Below are 17,149 nucleotides of genomic sequence, written 5' to 3'. Positions count from 1 at the left end.
ATCAATTATCTATCTTTTAGGACGCTTTCAGCATAGCATTTTGAGGCAATTACAAGTTGCTTGTCTGCCTGGATACTTCACTTGCTTATCGGTTAATTGATAATGATCACCAGATAAAAAATCCAGTGACGGGTAAAATCAGAAAATTATCCTCTAATAGATGAAGTCATGGGCGTTCATGCATTAATAAACACGTCAATAATGGATACATTAAAATTGTATTGGCTACCTAATTCATACAGGATCAAAAAATATGATGGTTATTTTGAAGCTCAATTATAGCAAGTAAAAAATCACAAATGATGTATTTTTTGTTTGCATCCCATGTGAGATGATTCTAATTGTTACACTCTATCTTATTAACACCTCATCCTTGTCTCGCGCCCCGCAGAGCGCTCGATGCTGACGGGTGGGCGGCCGCTGACCTCTCGGCTCAGCTGACCGACCGCCCGGGGCGGGGTCACGGGGCGGGGTCAGGGAGCACGTGCTGCCCGAGCGGGTCACGGCCGGCGGGCGATCACTCTCTGATCGGCGCCCATCGGACACGTAAGGACGGTACGACTGCTCTGGCCCTCTGGTGGTCTGCACTTGGTGAGAGCTAATCTCGGCTACTTAGGGTGCTGTTATTGCAGACTAGTTATACCAAAAATAGGTCACGCTGCATATCAGTCGATGTGTATTACTAGTCCGATCATATTACAGGCATCTTAATCGATTTACCAGTTCCTTAAATAGTTATTTCCGGAAAAAATTGTTACCTCTTATGACCTAAATGACTTCCTGAGCGACAGCTTGTCTGGTCATAAGCTGCACCCGGTAGGTAGAAATAGCTGCACCATTATGCAGATGGGTGGGAATTGTATTATTCTTTATTCATTTATTATTCTTTATTATTTACTCTATTATTCTAACACCCTGCCATTTCGACGTGTTTATGCAAAGCCTGAGGTATTTGGGCTTTCCCCCATTGCTTTATGATTGTACAGAGTACAGACTAAGGTCATCTGGGCCATCTAAGGTCATCTGAGTTTGAAACTTATAAGATAGATACCTAAACTGTTCGACTGATCGTTATTCTTAACCCGCGAGTTGCTGGGGGGGGGGCGTTAAACGCCCCCACTTTTTTCGCCGGGCCATAGCATAAAAACGGCGCGCCGCAGGCGCGCCAAATTTTGGGTACCTGTAGGGAATTGATTGAAGTTTATTGTGACAAAGTTTCAAAAAAATCGGTCGGAAAATTTTTGAGAAATCGAGGTTTTAGTGACGTCATTATTTCTGAGTTTTCGACCAAAAACGGCATATGTTCAAAAAATCATATAAAATCACAGAATAGATATACAGACATGCCGTAAACGCCATTAGACTGCCAATACCATGGTCAATCAAATGGCTATCTTCGATTATTGATTATTGCTCCGAACTTTCCATAATCTTGAACTGAATCTTGGCAATTTTTCGTGACTACTTCACGACCATGATACATGAATTTCTTAAATTGAACTTTTTGGGCCAAACACGTACACATATGATAAAATGAATGTCACCATCGTGTTCTACGCTCCAAATTACCTATAAAACATGTGTCACAGGCTGCGAATATCAGTTTTGATTTTCGGGGATATGTGCCTACCCGGTTGACCTGACCTTGACCCTGACCTATGCTTGACTGACCCCTACATGGAGCTGACACTCTTGTTGGCCTTATAAGATGGATTGTGCACCGTTTTGACAGAGTTTATGGCGAGAGGCGCCCATTGCGAAGCCCTGAAGTCCATGCTACCGAAAGCCCGATTTCAGGTGTTTGACCTGACCTTGACCCGACCTGTGACCTCAAAATTCAACTTTAAAGTACTCATCTGAAGCGTCTCGTCGCGCTCTTTCGTTTGCCGCCTCGTGCGTTTCGCTGCGCCTATTGGTTCTCGAGTTATCGGCTGGGGGCGTTTAACGCCCCCCCCCAGCAAACGGTGGGTGGCGAAATACCCCAGCAACTGCCGGGTTAAGATGCATTATTGCTTAACCCTCGCACGACCAGGCCATTTCTCATAACACGAACGACCAGGGGGGGGGGGGTTGTTACGACCCCCCCTGGCGTTTCGAAACGGAAGGTCGTAGAGCTTAGCGGAAAAAACCAACGGATTTCTCTCAACGAGATCTCGCGATTGGTGGTATATTTTTTGGTCCTAGGTCAACATTTGACCTACTTATGACCGGTCAAAGGTCAAATTTTCCGAAAAAATCAAACTTTTTCAACTTTCCGCGGCGATTGCGGCAAAACGGTGGGAGATATCGACTTGAAACCTTCACTATCGTGTTCCTTGATCAATTCTCTATCGTTTGGTATGTATTTCGTTTCCCTAGCTCTAAAAATGGCGCGTTGGGAGCGCCGGAAGTCGGCAAGGTCACAGTCGGCGGCAGAAATTCGAAAAATCAAAATTTAAATTTTTGAAATCTGATTGTATTTTTGGATTTGGGAGGTCTATTTGCTCCCTATAGAAGCTAATATTGCTGCATATTCCCATTGAGGTGACAAGAATTAGCAAAATAGTGGTTCGGGCGCTTTTCAAAAATAGTACCGGACGCTGTTCCTCTTGTGACGTCATAGCTCCGTGACCTTACCTGACCCGGTCAATTTTCTTGCACCACACGATAGCCAATGCTTGCCCCAACATGCATGGGAAGTTTCATCATGATCCATCAAACAATGTGGGTATCACCGGCAGAAAACCTAGGGATTCGGCGCACACGTTTGGTAACTGTCGGCCGGAGGCTGTACCTCTTATGACGTCATAACTCCGTGACCTGACATGACCCGATCAATTTTTTCGGCAAAGGATGCGCAAAGGTTGCCCCAGAGGGTATTGAAAATTTCAGCCCGCTACGACAAGCCGTTTAGCGTGCACTTCGAGAAAACCTCGGGGGGGGGGGGGTGATACAACCCCCCCTAGGCGTTCTAGGGTTAACTTGACCGGTGTCCTGATCATCAGTGACCTTAGGTCATTTTTTTGCCACGCTGCAAAGTTGATGCATTTTAACCCCCCCCCCCCTTGCTGCAGGGTGTTTGAGCACCCCCTGCGGTTTTTCGCAAATACCTATCTAAAAAAAAAAACAGACGCAGAGCGCCGACGTTTTGGTTTTGGCACAACTCATCATACATATTTTAAACGAAAACGCCTTAGATGTGTTCAGCTCGACGATACGGATCGACTGATATGCAACATGACCCTTTCCGGTCAGGTCATGACCTTGACCTGACGTCAAATTTTCAAGTTGACCTTTCAAGGTCAAGTTATAGTTCATTCGATGCGTCTTGACGAGAGGAACACGATACCGGTAAAAGTAAGCTCGTACAAGGCTTGGGTCAAAAGTTATTACAGAGAAACTGTTTCCGAAAAAAATCGGCTATTTTTGCAGTTTTTGCCCCCTGCGGGCAAAACCGTTGACGTTAGGTCAAATCTGAGAGAATTACTCAGAAAGGGCGTAATAGGGCTATCGAATGCGCATTTCCGCGGCGCTGTAGCTCTAATGCTTCCCGAGTTATGCGTTGGCTTCTTGGAAATTGTCGACATTCGACCTGGAAATCGGCAAAATTTTGCCTTCAATGACCTCTGGTGACCTGACCTTTGACCTGACCAAAAAATTGACCAAAATGATTTCGTCATTATTTTTGACGCTTTTTCGAACGCCGCCTTCTGCGTATCGCTACGTGGCCCAGGAGCCGCGTTAGAAGGGGGGGGGGGTTCAGACCCCCCCCCCCAGCAGGGCGTGGAAATCCAGGACCCCCAGCCGGGCGCGGGTTAAACAAAATAATCCTAATGAAAGTTTTGTTTTCGTTTTATTATAAAAACGCTTATTTCTGGCGATGCGCCGCGGTGGGGGGGATTTCCCCAAATGCCCCCCCCCCCCGGCGGTGGATCCACCAGTGAATACACATGGGTGTTCGCATACACATGTAGTGGTGTTCTATTTCATTTCGCTCTATCTTTGCTATGAACACAACAAGGAACACAAGTTATAAGCCAACAAAAACGTTTCAAAAACGTTTCGCTAGTGCAGCCACAGCCTTGTCGGCTTGCAGGCTCCCTCGGCGAAGGAGCCTGAGAGCCTTATTTATGTAAGCCATGGCAAGATTCCCACTGGCGGATCCAGGCTTGCGTTTTGGGGGGGGCCAACTCATGCTGGAGCCAAACCTAGGGTACCCCCAAATCCTGTTTTCTCATCGGATTTAGGCCACTTATTTTTCGTCACAGCCCCGACACTATGATTTTTTTTTAACTAGAAAGAAAAATATATAAATGGTAGCCCACCCGACCCATGCCTTTATATTACTTTGTAAGCACTTACCATTGCTTTTGTCGACCAGTTAACCCGCTTCGAGTCAGTGCTTGGGTCCCTTTGCGGGCCGGGAGGTAGTAAAACACCCCCTGTCTAACTCGGCTCCTAGGCAGGGGCGGCGCCACGGGTTTTCGATAGGGGGGGACGGGGACCGAAAATCGAAAATCCCAAAAGTAGATACTGATCGTGTATGCAAAAAAAAAAACGAGGCATGTAACGCCGCGAAACTTGGCAAGGCCCAAAACACATCGAATGGTGCATCCCGTTTCCAAACTTATCCTAGGACACCTAAGATCGATCACCTTTTCAAGCATCCTTGACTCTAAATCAAAATTTGCAGTCTTGCCAACTCAAAGCTGGTTTCCTACAAGCTGCGAATTGCTTAGGTATGAGTAGCAGTGCCAGCTATTCTTACGTTTCGTACTTTCAAATTTTCGATCTTACGTCTGGTCAGCTTCAGGGCTTCACTCGGGAATCATGGAGGAAAAGTGGGAATGTCTTCTGCTCTGACAAGTGCGCCAAAACTGCAATATAATTTCAGAATCATGACATCACCACCTGATCCATATGCAACGGGCAGGGTGCAGCTAATGGCTAGCCGTCAGTGGTCATGTCATCGGTGGTCACTCAAAAGGCCATGCTAGGTCATGGAAGGTCACCAGCCGTTATTTGATCACACTTTCTGATGGATTTTACTTGCCAAGAGCTTCGCGGGAAAAACGAGCGCATGCACCGTTGAAAAAATTGAGTGAAAGGGTCTCAGGTCCGGCGACCTCTGCAGGTGAAATGCCCCAGGGTAGGATTCCGGTGCTTGTTGATTAACTTCGTCAAAAATGGCAGTAGAGCTGTGATGTCGGCACCATTGTGTTCGTCATGATCGAGCTGGCACGACCTGCATCGTTCTCATATTCACCCTCCAATCGTAACAACTACAGCAGGGATTGGCAAATGGCGGGGCACCCCCTTTGGGAGGTAATGAAGGTCTCTGGAAACGTCATCCCACATCTCTTTAGCATTAGTGGCTCTCCTTATGGAACAGGTTTATTGACTGGTCTGTTTCACCCCAGAATTCAAAGACTAGTCAAGGTAAAACCGAGCGCACCACAGTGAGCACAATTTGATAAGCTGGTGTATCTCAATTTTCATGTAGAACCTTTCACGTATCATGGACCTAAAACCCTTTCGTGCACTCATGCAAAAGCAACTGCCATGTTTCAACAGCTGGTAATGGCATTTTCACAGCCGCTGACGTAAGAAGGGGAGGGATGGGGGGCTCGATTAGACCCCCAGCCGTTCGACCGCCGACCGAACTTAGTTTTGCAGAAAAAAAAACGAGTGCTATCGAACCCCTTGACGAGAGGGAGCCGATGCTATATCCAATTATTAAGGTCTTGGGCTACTGCGTGCTTTTTTGGTCCTGCCTGTGATCTATCCGAACACTTCTCCCCACAAGTGCTGGGGTTAAATGGCATAGATTACAAATGGTTCCTGTGGTAGAACTGCCATGCTTGAATTTGACTAATTAGGAATGGAAAATTTTCATATAGTAACGGAAATCTATGGAATTTCAGTGAACTTGGTTTTATCGGCAATGGGGTCTGGCAGTGGGGTGGGGAGGTAATAAGTAATAACCCTGCCTGGCGCCCCAAAAAGGGGGCACGATCCCCGAGGCCCTGCCGATCACCTTATAACTACAGGCATCACAGCTCCACACCTTTTGCAGATGGCCAGGACCCCCTGCGATGCATCCCAACAGCAATCTTTATTCAGAACCTGCCTTGATTAACCAACGATGCATTAAATGCGACGGAGAGCTCTATAATTCATTAATATCAACTATCGAACGGGCCTCGCCGATAGGGGGGTACTGTACCCCCCTAACTTTCGATAGCGGGGGACCTGTCCCCCCCGTCCCCCCCGGTGGCGCCGCCCATGCTCCTAGGCCACGCACTGATTGAACTATGTTTCATTATCGTTTGGGGGAGGGGGCAAACGGGCCACTTTAGACCTCTGGGAAGGTGGCATGGCCCTAAATGCCCCCTCCCTGGATCCGCCAGTGTAAGAGACCATTGGAGCTGCAGTTGGGTACCTCAGACGTCAGGGTACGCCCTCAGATGTATAGGACTCGCATGGAGACCTCTTATGCTATAGTGGACTGAAAGGACCCAAAGGAGCCTGTCAAGGGCTCCCGGAGATAGACGTGGGCCCTCAGGAGCCCGCCAGAGCCCCCAATAAGGGATAAGTGAGGCATACCAAGTGCCTGCAATTGCATATTGCATAAGCCATAACGCCTTTACAAATCAATATATTATGTATCAGTGGCAGATCCAAGGGGGGCCACATGGGTCATGACCCCCCTTGGTGCCCGGGGGCACCACAGGCGTGTCAGGGGCACCACCGGCCTAGCAGGGGCACCACCAGCCCGCCAGGGGCACCACAGGCCTAGCAAGTAGCAAGGGCACCACGGGCCTGTGAGGGGCCTTACAGGCTTGTCAGGGGCACCCCAGGTCTGTCAGGGACACCAGAGACCTGCCAGGGGCGCCGCCGGCCTCGCAGGGGCACCATGGGCCTGTCAAAGGGGCACCAGAGACCAAGTAGGGATACCACAGGCCTTACAGGGGCACCACCGGCCTTACAGGGGCACCTTGGGCCTGTCAGGGGCATCACAGTCCTGTCAGGGCCCAGGGGCACCAGCGGCCTAGCAGGGGCACCACAGGCCTGCCAGGGGTACCACCGGTCTAGCAGGGGCACCACCGGCCTCGCAGGGGCACCATGGGCTTGTCAGGGGCCCCACCGGCCTCGCAGTGGCACCACCGGCCTCGCAGGGGCACCACCGGCCTCGCAGGCATCACGGCATCACGCAGGTCGCAGGGGCACCTTGGGCCTGTCGGGGGCATCACGGGCCTGTTGGGGGCACTTAAGGCTTGTCAGGGGCACCACAGTCCTGTCAGGTCCCAGGGGCATCAGCACTCAGCAGCCTAGCAGGGGCACCCTAGGCCCGCCAGAGGCACCACAGGCCTGCCAGGGTCCAGGGGCACCACAGGCCTAGCAAGGGCACCACGGGCCTGTCAGGGGCACCTCAGGCTCCCGTGCTACCCCCCCCCCCCCGGATCCGCCAGTGATGCCACACCACGCGAAACACCGCCAACTACCAGCAGCCGCGCCATAAACACGTGCCAACAACAGTCTTTTTTTGAAGGTCGACTCCGCTCGCGCAACTTTTGACTGACCCTCACTGCTACCATATTGCTTCCATATTATGCTGTGGAAACTTTACTTCACCAAGTGGCTAAAAACCTCCATCAAGGTATATTTTCTTAGAAATTTTTCTGACGTTTTTGGGGGGGGGGGCCAAACAGGCCACTTTAGGCCTTTGGGGGGGGGGGGGGGCATGGCCCCCGTGGCCCCCCTGGATCCGCCAGTGAAGATTCCTATAGATATTAGCCATATATTAGCCCTCACCGCCCCGCCCCCTATACCCGTGGCAATCAGTGGCGGATCCAGGGGGGGGGGGCAAAATGGGCATTTGCCCCCCCCCCAAACAGCATAATTCTAACATTACGCCTATGGACGAGGCATGGAAAGAATCGATAAATTGTTATGGTTTGCCCCCCCCCCGCCCCCAAAAGCTCTGAGCTGGATCCGCCTCTGGACTCTGGTCACTGGTGGCAATGAGCGTGGATTGGCTCTTGTCCATCTCCATCTCATGTTGGATGTCATGTTGGCAGGTTCCGTTTTATCAAGGCCGTTTTACAAGCCTTTTTATACTGTGGTTCTTTCAACAAAATTTGCTCTTATTATGGCATCAGTGAGCAAGAGGGCAACATTACGTCATCGGTAAGTGTAGCATTCTCCTTTCTATATTATATGTTTAGTGCCAACCTTGAAATGCTACGATTGCGACGGATTTGGCGGGCCTTGGATTTGGGCTTTGGCTTTAGTGTTCGTGGCTTAATATTTCGATTTGTGTATTTATTTGCTTTGTCTTGGCTTTGTCAGAATATGCATACGGTGTCGAGAGCCATGCGATTTATACTGTAGAATTGAATTTACTTCGCAGTCTGCCTGGCCTTGGTCTGCCTGAGTCTGCCTGAGTAAGTAGGTGATTGTGTGGACTGTGGCCACACTGAGTCTGTGTCCCATGTCAAGTCATGTAATTACAACTTACAAGCACAGGTAAAAATAATATCACTGAGTAGTATCAAATAGAAATGAAATGCATAAATGTATCTTTAAGTTGTGCATCAATTTCAAAATGTCCTACAGATTGAGCTGAGTGAATGTCTTAATTATTTTCACCTAATCTTTCTTGTACGCCGAAGTCAAAGTCCAAAGTGATGATGAATTTTCTTGCACCACGTGAAAACTTACTATTTTAAATAATTAATATGTTTAATCCTAGCCAAAATGATGCCAAGAAGGGGTACACGCTTATTATTGCTTGCATTTGTACACAAAGTAGCCTTAATTTGTATTTGGTTTGGTACTCTAACATAAATGCTGATATCCAATAACCTGGGTGTTAGGTCATACCTACATATTTTTATTTTATAGAGAGAAATCAGATGCTTTGCTCTGGGATAAATTTGATAGTAAAATAAGTTCAAGTAGGTATTACTTTCTTATTTTAACCCGCGCCCTGCTGGGGGGGGTGTTTGAACACCCCCCTTGTGGTTTTTCGCGAATATCTAAAAAACGGCGGCGCTCCCGCCGCCGTTTTTGGTACACCTTATCATACATCAATTCTACACATGTTGTGAAAATTTCAGACCAAGGTCATTCAAGGTCAGGTCACCAGGTCACTTGAAGTGACCTCACCTCATAAAAAGTTTCAATGTCTGTCATAGCTACACCGAGTGACCGATCGCTTTGAAACTTTCAGCGATTGCTAAGAGCAATAGCATGTACAAAATGTATATCTCAGAATTTTGATATCGATGACCTAAGGTCAGGTCAATTTTGCGACCTCCCCATTATAAGTCAATGGGAGAAAATTGAAATGCGCCTCTTTTGGACGAAAGACATTATAAACACTCCCAAACACCGAAGTACAAGTGGTTTAGACACACTGAACATGAAAATGGTGTCCGTAAACCTTGTTTGTGCCCTGAGGTCATCTTAGGTCACGAATGGTATCTAACAGTTTTTCGCAAAAAACTTTTGATAGAGGCATGCTAGAGCGATGAAAACGCCTTATATGTGTTCAGCTCGACTATACGGATCGACTGATATGCAACATGACCCTTTCCGGTCAGGTCATGACCTTGACCTGAGGTCAAATTTTCAAGTTGACCTTTCAAGGTCAAGTTATAGTTCATTCGATGCGTCTTGACGAGAGGAACACGATGCCGGTAAAAGTAAGCTCGTACAAGGCTTGGGTCAAAAGTTATTGCAGAAAAACTGTTTCCGAAAAAATCGGCTATTTTTGCAGTTTTTGCCCCCTGCAGGCAAAACCGTTGACGTTAGGTCAAATCTGAGAGAATTACTCAGAAAGGGCGTTAATAGGGCTATCGAATGCACTTTTCCGCGGCGCTGTAGCTCTATTGGTTCCCGAGTTATGCGTTAGCTTCTTGGAAATTTTCGACATTCGACCTGGAAATCGGCGAAATTTTGCCTTCAATGACCTCTGGTGACCTGACCTTTGACCTGACCAAAAAATTGACCGAAGTGATTTCGTCATTATTTTTTACGCTCTTTCGAACGCCGCCTTCCGCGTATCGCTACGTGGCCCAGGAGCCGAGTTACAAGGGGGGGTGTTCAAACACCCCCCCCCCCCCCCAGCAGGGCGTGGAAATCCAGGACCCCCAGCCGGGCGCGGGTTAAATGACCACCTCAGTTGACATGTCCGAAAGCCTCAATATTATCTTCAGCCCGTCAGGCCGTCACAGTACCTCAAGCCATATACACGAAAGTGTGACGCCTGCTTAGCAACTACCATTATATTAGTAGAGCAGACGTCACACAAAGGTTTTGCAACCAAGGAGAGGGGCTATGCCCAGAGATGCTAGTTCTTTCTAACAAAACCAAACCAAAACCAATCTAACCTAACCTGAAACTAACCCAACCTAACATACAACCTACAACTTACAACCTAAAATGTAAAAAATGATGACCTACAAACCTACAAACTTACAGCATAGCATACAAACTTAAAACCTACAAACCTACAGTGCCTCTCCTTAGTTGGAAAACCTTCATATGATGTGTGCTCTACTAATGCTCTATAGCCAACAAACAAAAAATGATAGGTACCTAATTACATTGTGTTTATGTTCAATGTGTGAGAAGGTGAGAAGATGTGATATGAGAAGGTGAGGAGATGTGAGAAGGTGTTCAAAATGCCTCATTAAATTATGTATATTGGGTGTAAAATCTCTAAATGTTTGCGACATTCATATTTCATATATCATAGGATTTTAAAATGCACTCTGTCTCTGAGAGTTGACTGCAAGACTGTCTAAAAAGTTCAGGACATGGGTGAATCTGTATTTGCCTTCCTTCAGTCTTCCTACATTACCCTTTCCATTTCTTTTTCTCTTCTTGTCACCTATCCTCTCATTCGCTTTTATTTTTTTCACCTTTTTTGCTGTGTTTCATTTGAATTTCTCTCTCCACCTCTTATTTCCTCTTCCAATTCTGTTTTTCTGTCTCTGTTTGTCTTCTGCCTTTCTCTTTCTCCTCTCTCCCCTCCTGCCCCTTGCCTCCCCCACCCTCTCACAATCTCCCTTCCTCCTCTGTTCACTGGTGTGGGGACAGCCGGATCAGGCAGCCGCAGAACGCTGCTGGTGACCTCAGCCGACCACTGGACGCTGGTGACCTCCAGAACCACAGACAACCCGCAGACATGGTGTCCTACCGGGCGGCGCGGCGAGTCTTCATTCTGACTGTCTGCGGGGCTGCCATTGTGACAGGCAAGTAGGACAAACACTATTTTTGGGAAGGAGAGCAGTCTTGGAGTTATGTTTCAGTATATGCCATTAATTTCATTTACCTGACAAGGCAAGTATGTGAAGTCAGTTTGCAGGACGTCGACTGGAGTGATTTCAAGAAGTGGAGAAGCTTTTTGAGCTGTGATTTCAAACTTTTTTCAAAGTTTTTTATTTGTTTCATCCCATCTTAGGGGTTCGTGGCCATCTTGCCACTGCTCCCTCCCCACTGTGAGTTGTGACCTTCCCTCTGCTCCCCGCTGCAACTCCTCCCCCCTCTGACCTCCCCTCTCTGCCAGCAGCGGTGCTGGTGCTGGGCGGACACGTGCTGGTCGGCTCGACCGCCGTGCTGGCCGAGAGGTCACGGAATGAGGCGCGCCGCGCTAGCCTGCGTCCGCCAACCCCTGCGCGGCCGCTGCCCAGCAGCAGCGAGCTCGACTGCCAGTCGGATGCGCTCTCCCATGAGGAGGTGGGCGGGGTTAGGGGGAGGGGCGAGAAGGGTGGAATATTGGGGTCCAGATATGGGGAACTAGAAAATTTACATTTCAAACCTATCAAACTATTAGCAAAATGCTTCATTAATGCACAGATTTCCGATAAACACACAATAATTACCGATAATCTCACGGTACGCGTTTTTGTTTACGTGGCGTGCCTCCGACTCTTTGTTGCTACTTATTGTCTCAGATCTCTGGTCTCTATCTCTGCCTCCATTCATTTAGTTCTCTCTGTTCCCATCTCTATGTCCTGATCTAATTGTGTGCGTCGCTGCATAGGTCCAGCAGTGCAGTACCCAGCTGCTCCATCAGTACAAGGCGAAGCTGCGCGCACTCGAGAAGAAGCTCACGGCTATCGAGCTGCGCGCCGGCTCCAAATTCTACCCGAAGGTCAAGTTCAGGAGTCACGGTGACCGCAAACGCATTCTGGTGAGCTATATCGAGACGGGTGCCCCCGGCTCGGACGGTGTTTCCAATTAAAGCTGAAGCTTCAGTGGTTTGATTGGCCTAAGTGGATTATTACATGTATGTTTGGCCAGCTCGGTATCCTGGCACTGTTTGATTATTTTGTGCTTCGTGTGCAATGCGTAACCTCAGCTTTGTGTACAGTGTCTACACTGATAAAGTATTACTGATGCTTTTTCCCTTACATAAAGTTTGGTTTGAGTGGGAGCATTGGCGTTTCTCACTGTTCCGCCCACCTTTGTATTCTGATGGCATTGCCCGCGGACTGAAATAACTTCTCGAGGCTTTTCAGAACTTTGTGCAGCTACTTTGAACGTCGAATAACATCCTTGTAGCTGAGCGCGTGGGTGCTCGTGAGTGGGTGCTCGCGGTGTCTCCGACCGCCGACCCTCCCCGCCCCCGCTCTCCGCCAGATCACGGGCGGCGCTGGGTTCGTCGGCTCCCACCTCGCCGACCGGCTGATGCTCGAAGGCCACGAGGTGACCGTGGTCGATAACCTCTACACGGGCCGCAAGCGCAACGTCGAACAGTGGCTCGGCCACGAGAACTTTGAGCTCTTCATCCACGACATCATCAACACGTTTTACGCGGAAGTGGATCAGATCTATCATCTGGCCAGTCCGGCCAGCCCACCGCACTACATGGCCAACCCGGTGAAAACCATCAAAACCAACACTATGGGAACCATCAACATGCTCGGTAAGAATCAGAGGGACGTGAGCGCAAGATTACTTCACTACTCAGAGAGCGGGTCTGGGATGTTTCAGTGTTTTGAACTTTGATAAACCGTGTACATAGCTCTTTGTAGTTTATAGTTCAAGGCATTATCGATAATGAAATATTGAAAGGCTGGTATTTTCCGATCAGTATCCTTATCTCGGTAGGTGCTTTGATGCTTCCTACGCCCGACTGCAATGTAATACAATTATTTGTTTAACTAGTGAGTCATTCAGATGTTGTTTGATCTTACATAAACTCATCCGGTGGTACATGCTACATATTTCAATAGCGAACCCACGCCGCTTCCCACGCTGATCGTCCTTGTGCGGTTGTCGATGTTCTGACACGTGCGCCATCTCCTCCCACAGGCCTGGCGAAGCGGGTGGGCGCGCGGATCCTGATCGCGAGCACCTCCGAGGTGTACGGCGACCCAGAGGTGCACCCGCAGCCCGAGTCCTACTGGGGACACGTCAACCCAATCGGTGAGCGAGCGAGCCGAGCCCTGTTTACCGCACCGCGCTGTTTCCCAGAAGTTAATGAATTGAGCCAATCGTTGAGGCTCGGCGGCTGAAAGTTTTTGCCTAGGGCATGTTTGTGCGAGCTGTTGTTCATTTAGTGTGTTCCGGCTTGCGGTTGTTGTTTTTCTTGGAGTTACTAACTTGGCAGTGTAGTATGCACCGGTTATTTTGCGATGTTTTTGGAACATAGAGTTGCTTATTCGCTCGTTTCCTCGCCCGTTTCTTCACCAGCATGCTATTTCCGAATAGACTTTTGTCACGGGTGCATTCGTGGCTGAGAGTAACCTCTACACTTCTACAGACTGTGGCCCCTCACAGTCTCACCCCCCCCCCTCCCTCCCCGTGCCGCAGGGCCTCGCGCCTGCTATGACGAGGCCAAACGCGTGGCCGAGACGCTGGCCTTCGCCTACCAGAAGCAGTCGAACGTCAGCATAGGAATCGCGCGCATCTTCAACACGTACGGACCGCGGATGCATAACAATGACGGCCGCGTGGTCAGCAACTTCGTGCTGCAGGCGCTCCAGAACAAGACGCTCACGGTCAGTGGTTCTTGTTTTAACTTCACTTGCCTCATGTTATACTTGATGTCTACCAAAGTCACCAATTTTTGGTAAACCTTTGAGACTAACTAATCTTGCTGTACGTATACCCGTGTGCGCTGTCTATGATCCTGTTTCCGTGGAGCCCACACAGCGCCAGCAACTTGTGTTCCAATCAGTGTTCACTCTCCGTTCCACCATGCCCCTATATCCCCCTTCACCCCTGTCGTCTTGTAACGCCTCTGTTTCCCACCTGGCAGATCTACGGCTCTGGGGAGCAGACGCGCTCGTTCCAGTACGTCTCTGACCTGGTGGAGGGGCTGGTCGCCCTGATGGAGTCGGGCCACACGGGGCCCGTCAACCTCGGCAACCCTGTGGAGCACACCATAGAAGGTAAGGGACTAGACAGGACCGACAGACGGACAGCGGAGCCTCGAGACGGGCTCTCGTACAGCGTTATGGACGCATAATGACCACCGCAGTCGACGCGCCCGTAAACCCTAATAAACAACAACAACTGGCGGGGTCGGTCGGCTGCTATCTGCAGGCATTTGTTATTCGTTACTTAGGCGTTTTATGTAGTGTCTTTTCGGACTGATGAAAAACTCTATTTGTTTTTGTTGCATACTGGCTTCTCATTTATTTTCACAAAAGGGTTAATCAGGTGCAAACGATTGGTTTCAACCAGGCAACGAAGTTTCCCCTCAAACGCTGACTTGATTACTGAATGTGGGTCGTGGTGCGTGCTTCCCATTCTTGCCCAACTCCAACTCTCACGGCTTTGGTCTGTCGGTCTAACCACTCCCCCTCAGAGTTCGCTCGCATAGTCCGTTAGACGGCACCCGTTTCTGACTGACCCCCCTTTCAGAGTTCGCTCACATAATCCGCCGGATGGCACCAGTTTCTGGCCCAGTCCTCCCTCCCTCATGTTCGCTCCCATCATCCGCCAGACGGCACCAGTTTCTAACCAAGCCCTCCCCTCCCCTCGGTCAGAGTTCGCTCACATTATTCGTCAGACGGTGGGTGGCACCAGTGAGGTCGAGTACCTGGACGCTGTCGAGGACGACCCGCAGAAGCGCAAACCGGACATCCGCCGCGCCAAGGAGCTGCTCAACTGGGAGCCCAAGGTGCGTCCGTGGTGGGCTGGGCTGGGCTGGGCTGGGCTGGGCTGGGCCGGATCGGGCTGGGCTGGGCTGGGCTGGGCTGGGCCGGGTCGGGCTGGGCTGGGCTGGGCTGGGCTTGCAGATCGGTGCAGGGTAAGCTTACAGGAGGGAGGGGAAAACCTGTGGCAGATGTAAGGAGGCTGGGACGACCGGCGTTGATTGTCAAAGGCCGACCGTTCGTTTCACGAATGCCTATGCGATGCATTGCTTTTTACCATGACAATTTTTTTGTCTTATTTTTCATTCTGGCATTTGGTATAAAATAATGACTGGAACGGAGCAAAACATTTTATTTGAATTCTTGATACGCTTCCGTTGAGCTTCCACGCTCCTGCTGCATCACATCATATGACAAAGCTTCACATAGCTCATCCATCGTAAGGGTCAGCATTTCATAAGAGGTCTCTTTACAATATTTTTAGGTATTTTTCTGCACCTCCTGACACAGGCTATGAATGTAGTGTCGAGCAAAGTTTGTCAGTCCGGGCCGCCTCCTGATGAGCTGATCTTTACGCTCCGTTCGGCCAGGTGCCGCTGAGCGAAGGCATTCCCAAGACGGTGGAGTTCTTTAAGAACGAGCTGAGCAGAAAGGGCCACAGTGAGCGGAACCGCTTTGATCCTCTGGTGGACTGGTCCCACATCACGGACGGCTTGTAGCCGCGCGTGCAGCGCTCGACCGATGGTGGTGTCGCCTGGCGACTGGGGAGTGAAGTTGAACTGTGACGGTCAGCCGGCGGCGGCGCCACCTCACTCATCAGAGGCTGCATTTTTTTTTACTCTGTAACAAGTGCTTCCAAAAATGAGTGAGGGTCGCTAGTATTTTCTTAGTACACGACTGGGGCAAGTTATATTTTGCCCTTTTGTCAGATTATGTTTGCTATTATGCCTTAATCATGTACGGGCTTTCTTACCTTCTTACTCGTTTTTATGCCGCGGTGATTGTCATTTTATTCCGTTTTCAGGTTTTACGTACTTACATTTAAGCGATATGCCTTTCCGTTTAATGGCTGCATGCAGCTGGCTGGGTTTTATTACATGATCTTAATTACCACTCGATCAGCGCCCTACGCTGCTCTCCACTCCTGTTCACGCCTACTTATTTAACCTCTCGCGAGCGCCTGCCTCTGAGATAGGTCGGCGCGTCGCTGTGACCCAAAGGTCCGTGCTGTGTATCCTCAGTGAAATAGTTCGCCCGCGGCGCGGCCGCGTTCGGCGTCCGCTGGCCCCGCAGATATGGCGCCGCCGGTATAATCTGGAAGCCGTCGCACCGGCGCGGATTAGTTTGTAGGCAAATCGGCTAAAATGTCGCCCAGAGGTGCGTAACGGTCAGTGTATCTTCTTCGATTGGGCTACTATAAAGGCGTTTGTAGATGCATCGAACGTTGCCTGGGCTCGGCAGAAAAGTTAACGATGCTAGGATCCACGCCACAAGACTCACGAACTCTTGTTCGGAGGTTCGATGGCCCGAGTTTGGGCGTAATTCGGGTATAAACGAGGTAAAGTAACCTTGCGTCGTTTGGCGGGAGTTCAGAGCCGTGTGACTTGGGGCCGCCGCCGCACAATGTAGCTCTTGTGACGTATTGCGCTGTGGAACGGGTGAATCATGGGCTGCGATTTAGTTGCACTCGCCGGACATATCCACGATGCACTTCGGTGAGTTATAACAACATCGTACCGTGAGGCTCCCTATATGGGAGATGTGCTGCCTTGGCTTTCTGGTCCCCACGTCGTATCTTTCATTTAGTAGTGCATTGTCTTATCTACTCGTAGTATTATTACTGTCGTGCTTTACCAATGATTGCCGGATACTCTGTGCTGGTGTATGACGGGTGTGTGTAGGGCATGGGTCCACCTGATCGGATCTTCAACAAGGCTGCGTTTCCGGTGTATTCATTGAGCTCTGTGATGCCACTGTTCTGAGATTACACAGTCTGTATTTTTCTTCAATACAGCGCTCTCGAGCTCACACCAAGCACGGCGTTTTGAACA

The 17,149-nt window shown here is 49.6% G+C and overlaps 1 protein-coding gene across 11 annotated transcripts; it reads left to right on the top strand.

Moving 5' to 3' along the window:
• Positions 1-406: 406 nt before the first annotated feature.
• Positions 407-17,133, top strand: LOC122390035 (UDP-glucuronic acid decarboxylase 1-like). Of its 11 annotated transcripts, none has more exons than XM_043382617.1 (11): positions 476-591; positions 8,061-8,169; positions 11,098-11,243; positions 11,561-11,727; positions 12,035-12,184; positions 12,634-12,919; positions 13,309-13,422; positions 13,810-13,997; positions 14,258-14,390; positions 14,991-15,124; positions 15,689-17,133. In XM_043382617.1, the coding sequence occupies exons 2-11, from the start codon at positions 8,132-8,134 to the stop codon at positions 15,815-15,817; spliced, it is 1,485 nt and encodes a 494-aa protein (XP_043238552.1). In that variant the 5' UTR covers positions 476-591; positions 8,061-8,131; the 3' UTR covers positions 15,818-17,133. The 11 variants fall into 11 exon arrangements, with proteins under 11 accessions (XP_043238550.1, XP_043238552.1, XP_043238544.1 ...); XM_043382609.1 differs by having other exon boundaries at positions 482-591; positions 11,089-11,243; XM_043382608.1 differs by having other exon boundaries at positions 482-591; positions 11,077-11,243.
• The last annotated feature ends 16 nt before the right edge of the window (positions 17,134-17,149 follow it).

The sequence above is a fragment of the Amphibalanus amphitrite genome, unplaced genomic scaffold, assembly GCF_019059575.1.
Source record: "Amphibalanus amphitrite isolate SeventyFive unplaced genomic scaffold, NRLGWU_Aamphi_draft 000380F_arrow, whole genome shotgun sequence".
Lineage (NCBI taxonomy): Eukaryota > Metazoa > Arthropoda > Thecostraca > Balanomorpha > Balanidae > Amphibalanus > Amphibalanus amphitrite.
Note: the sequence above shows the minus strand (reverse complement) of the source record. Positions and strands in the feature narration are given on the sequence as shown.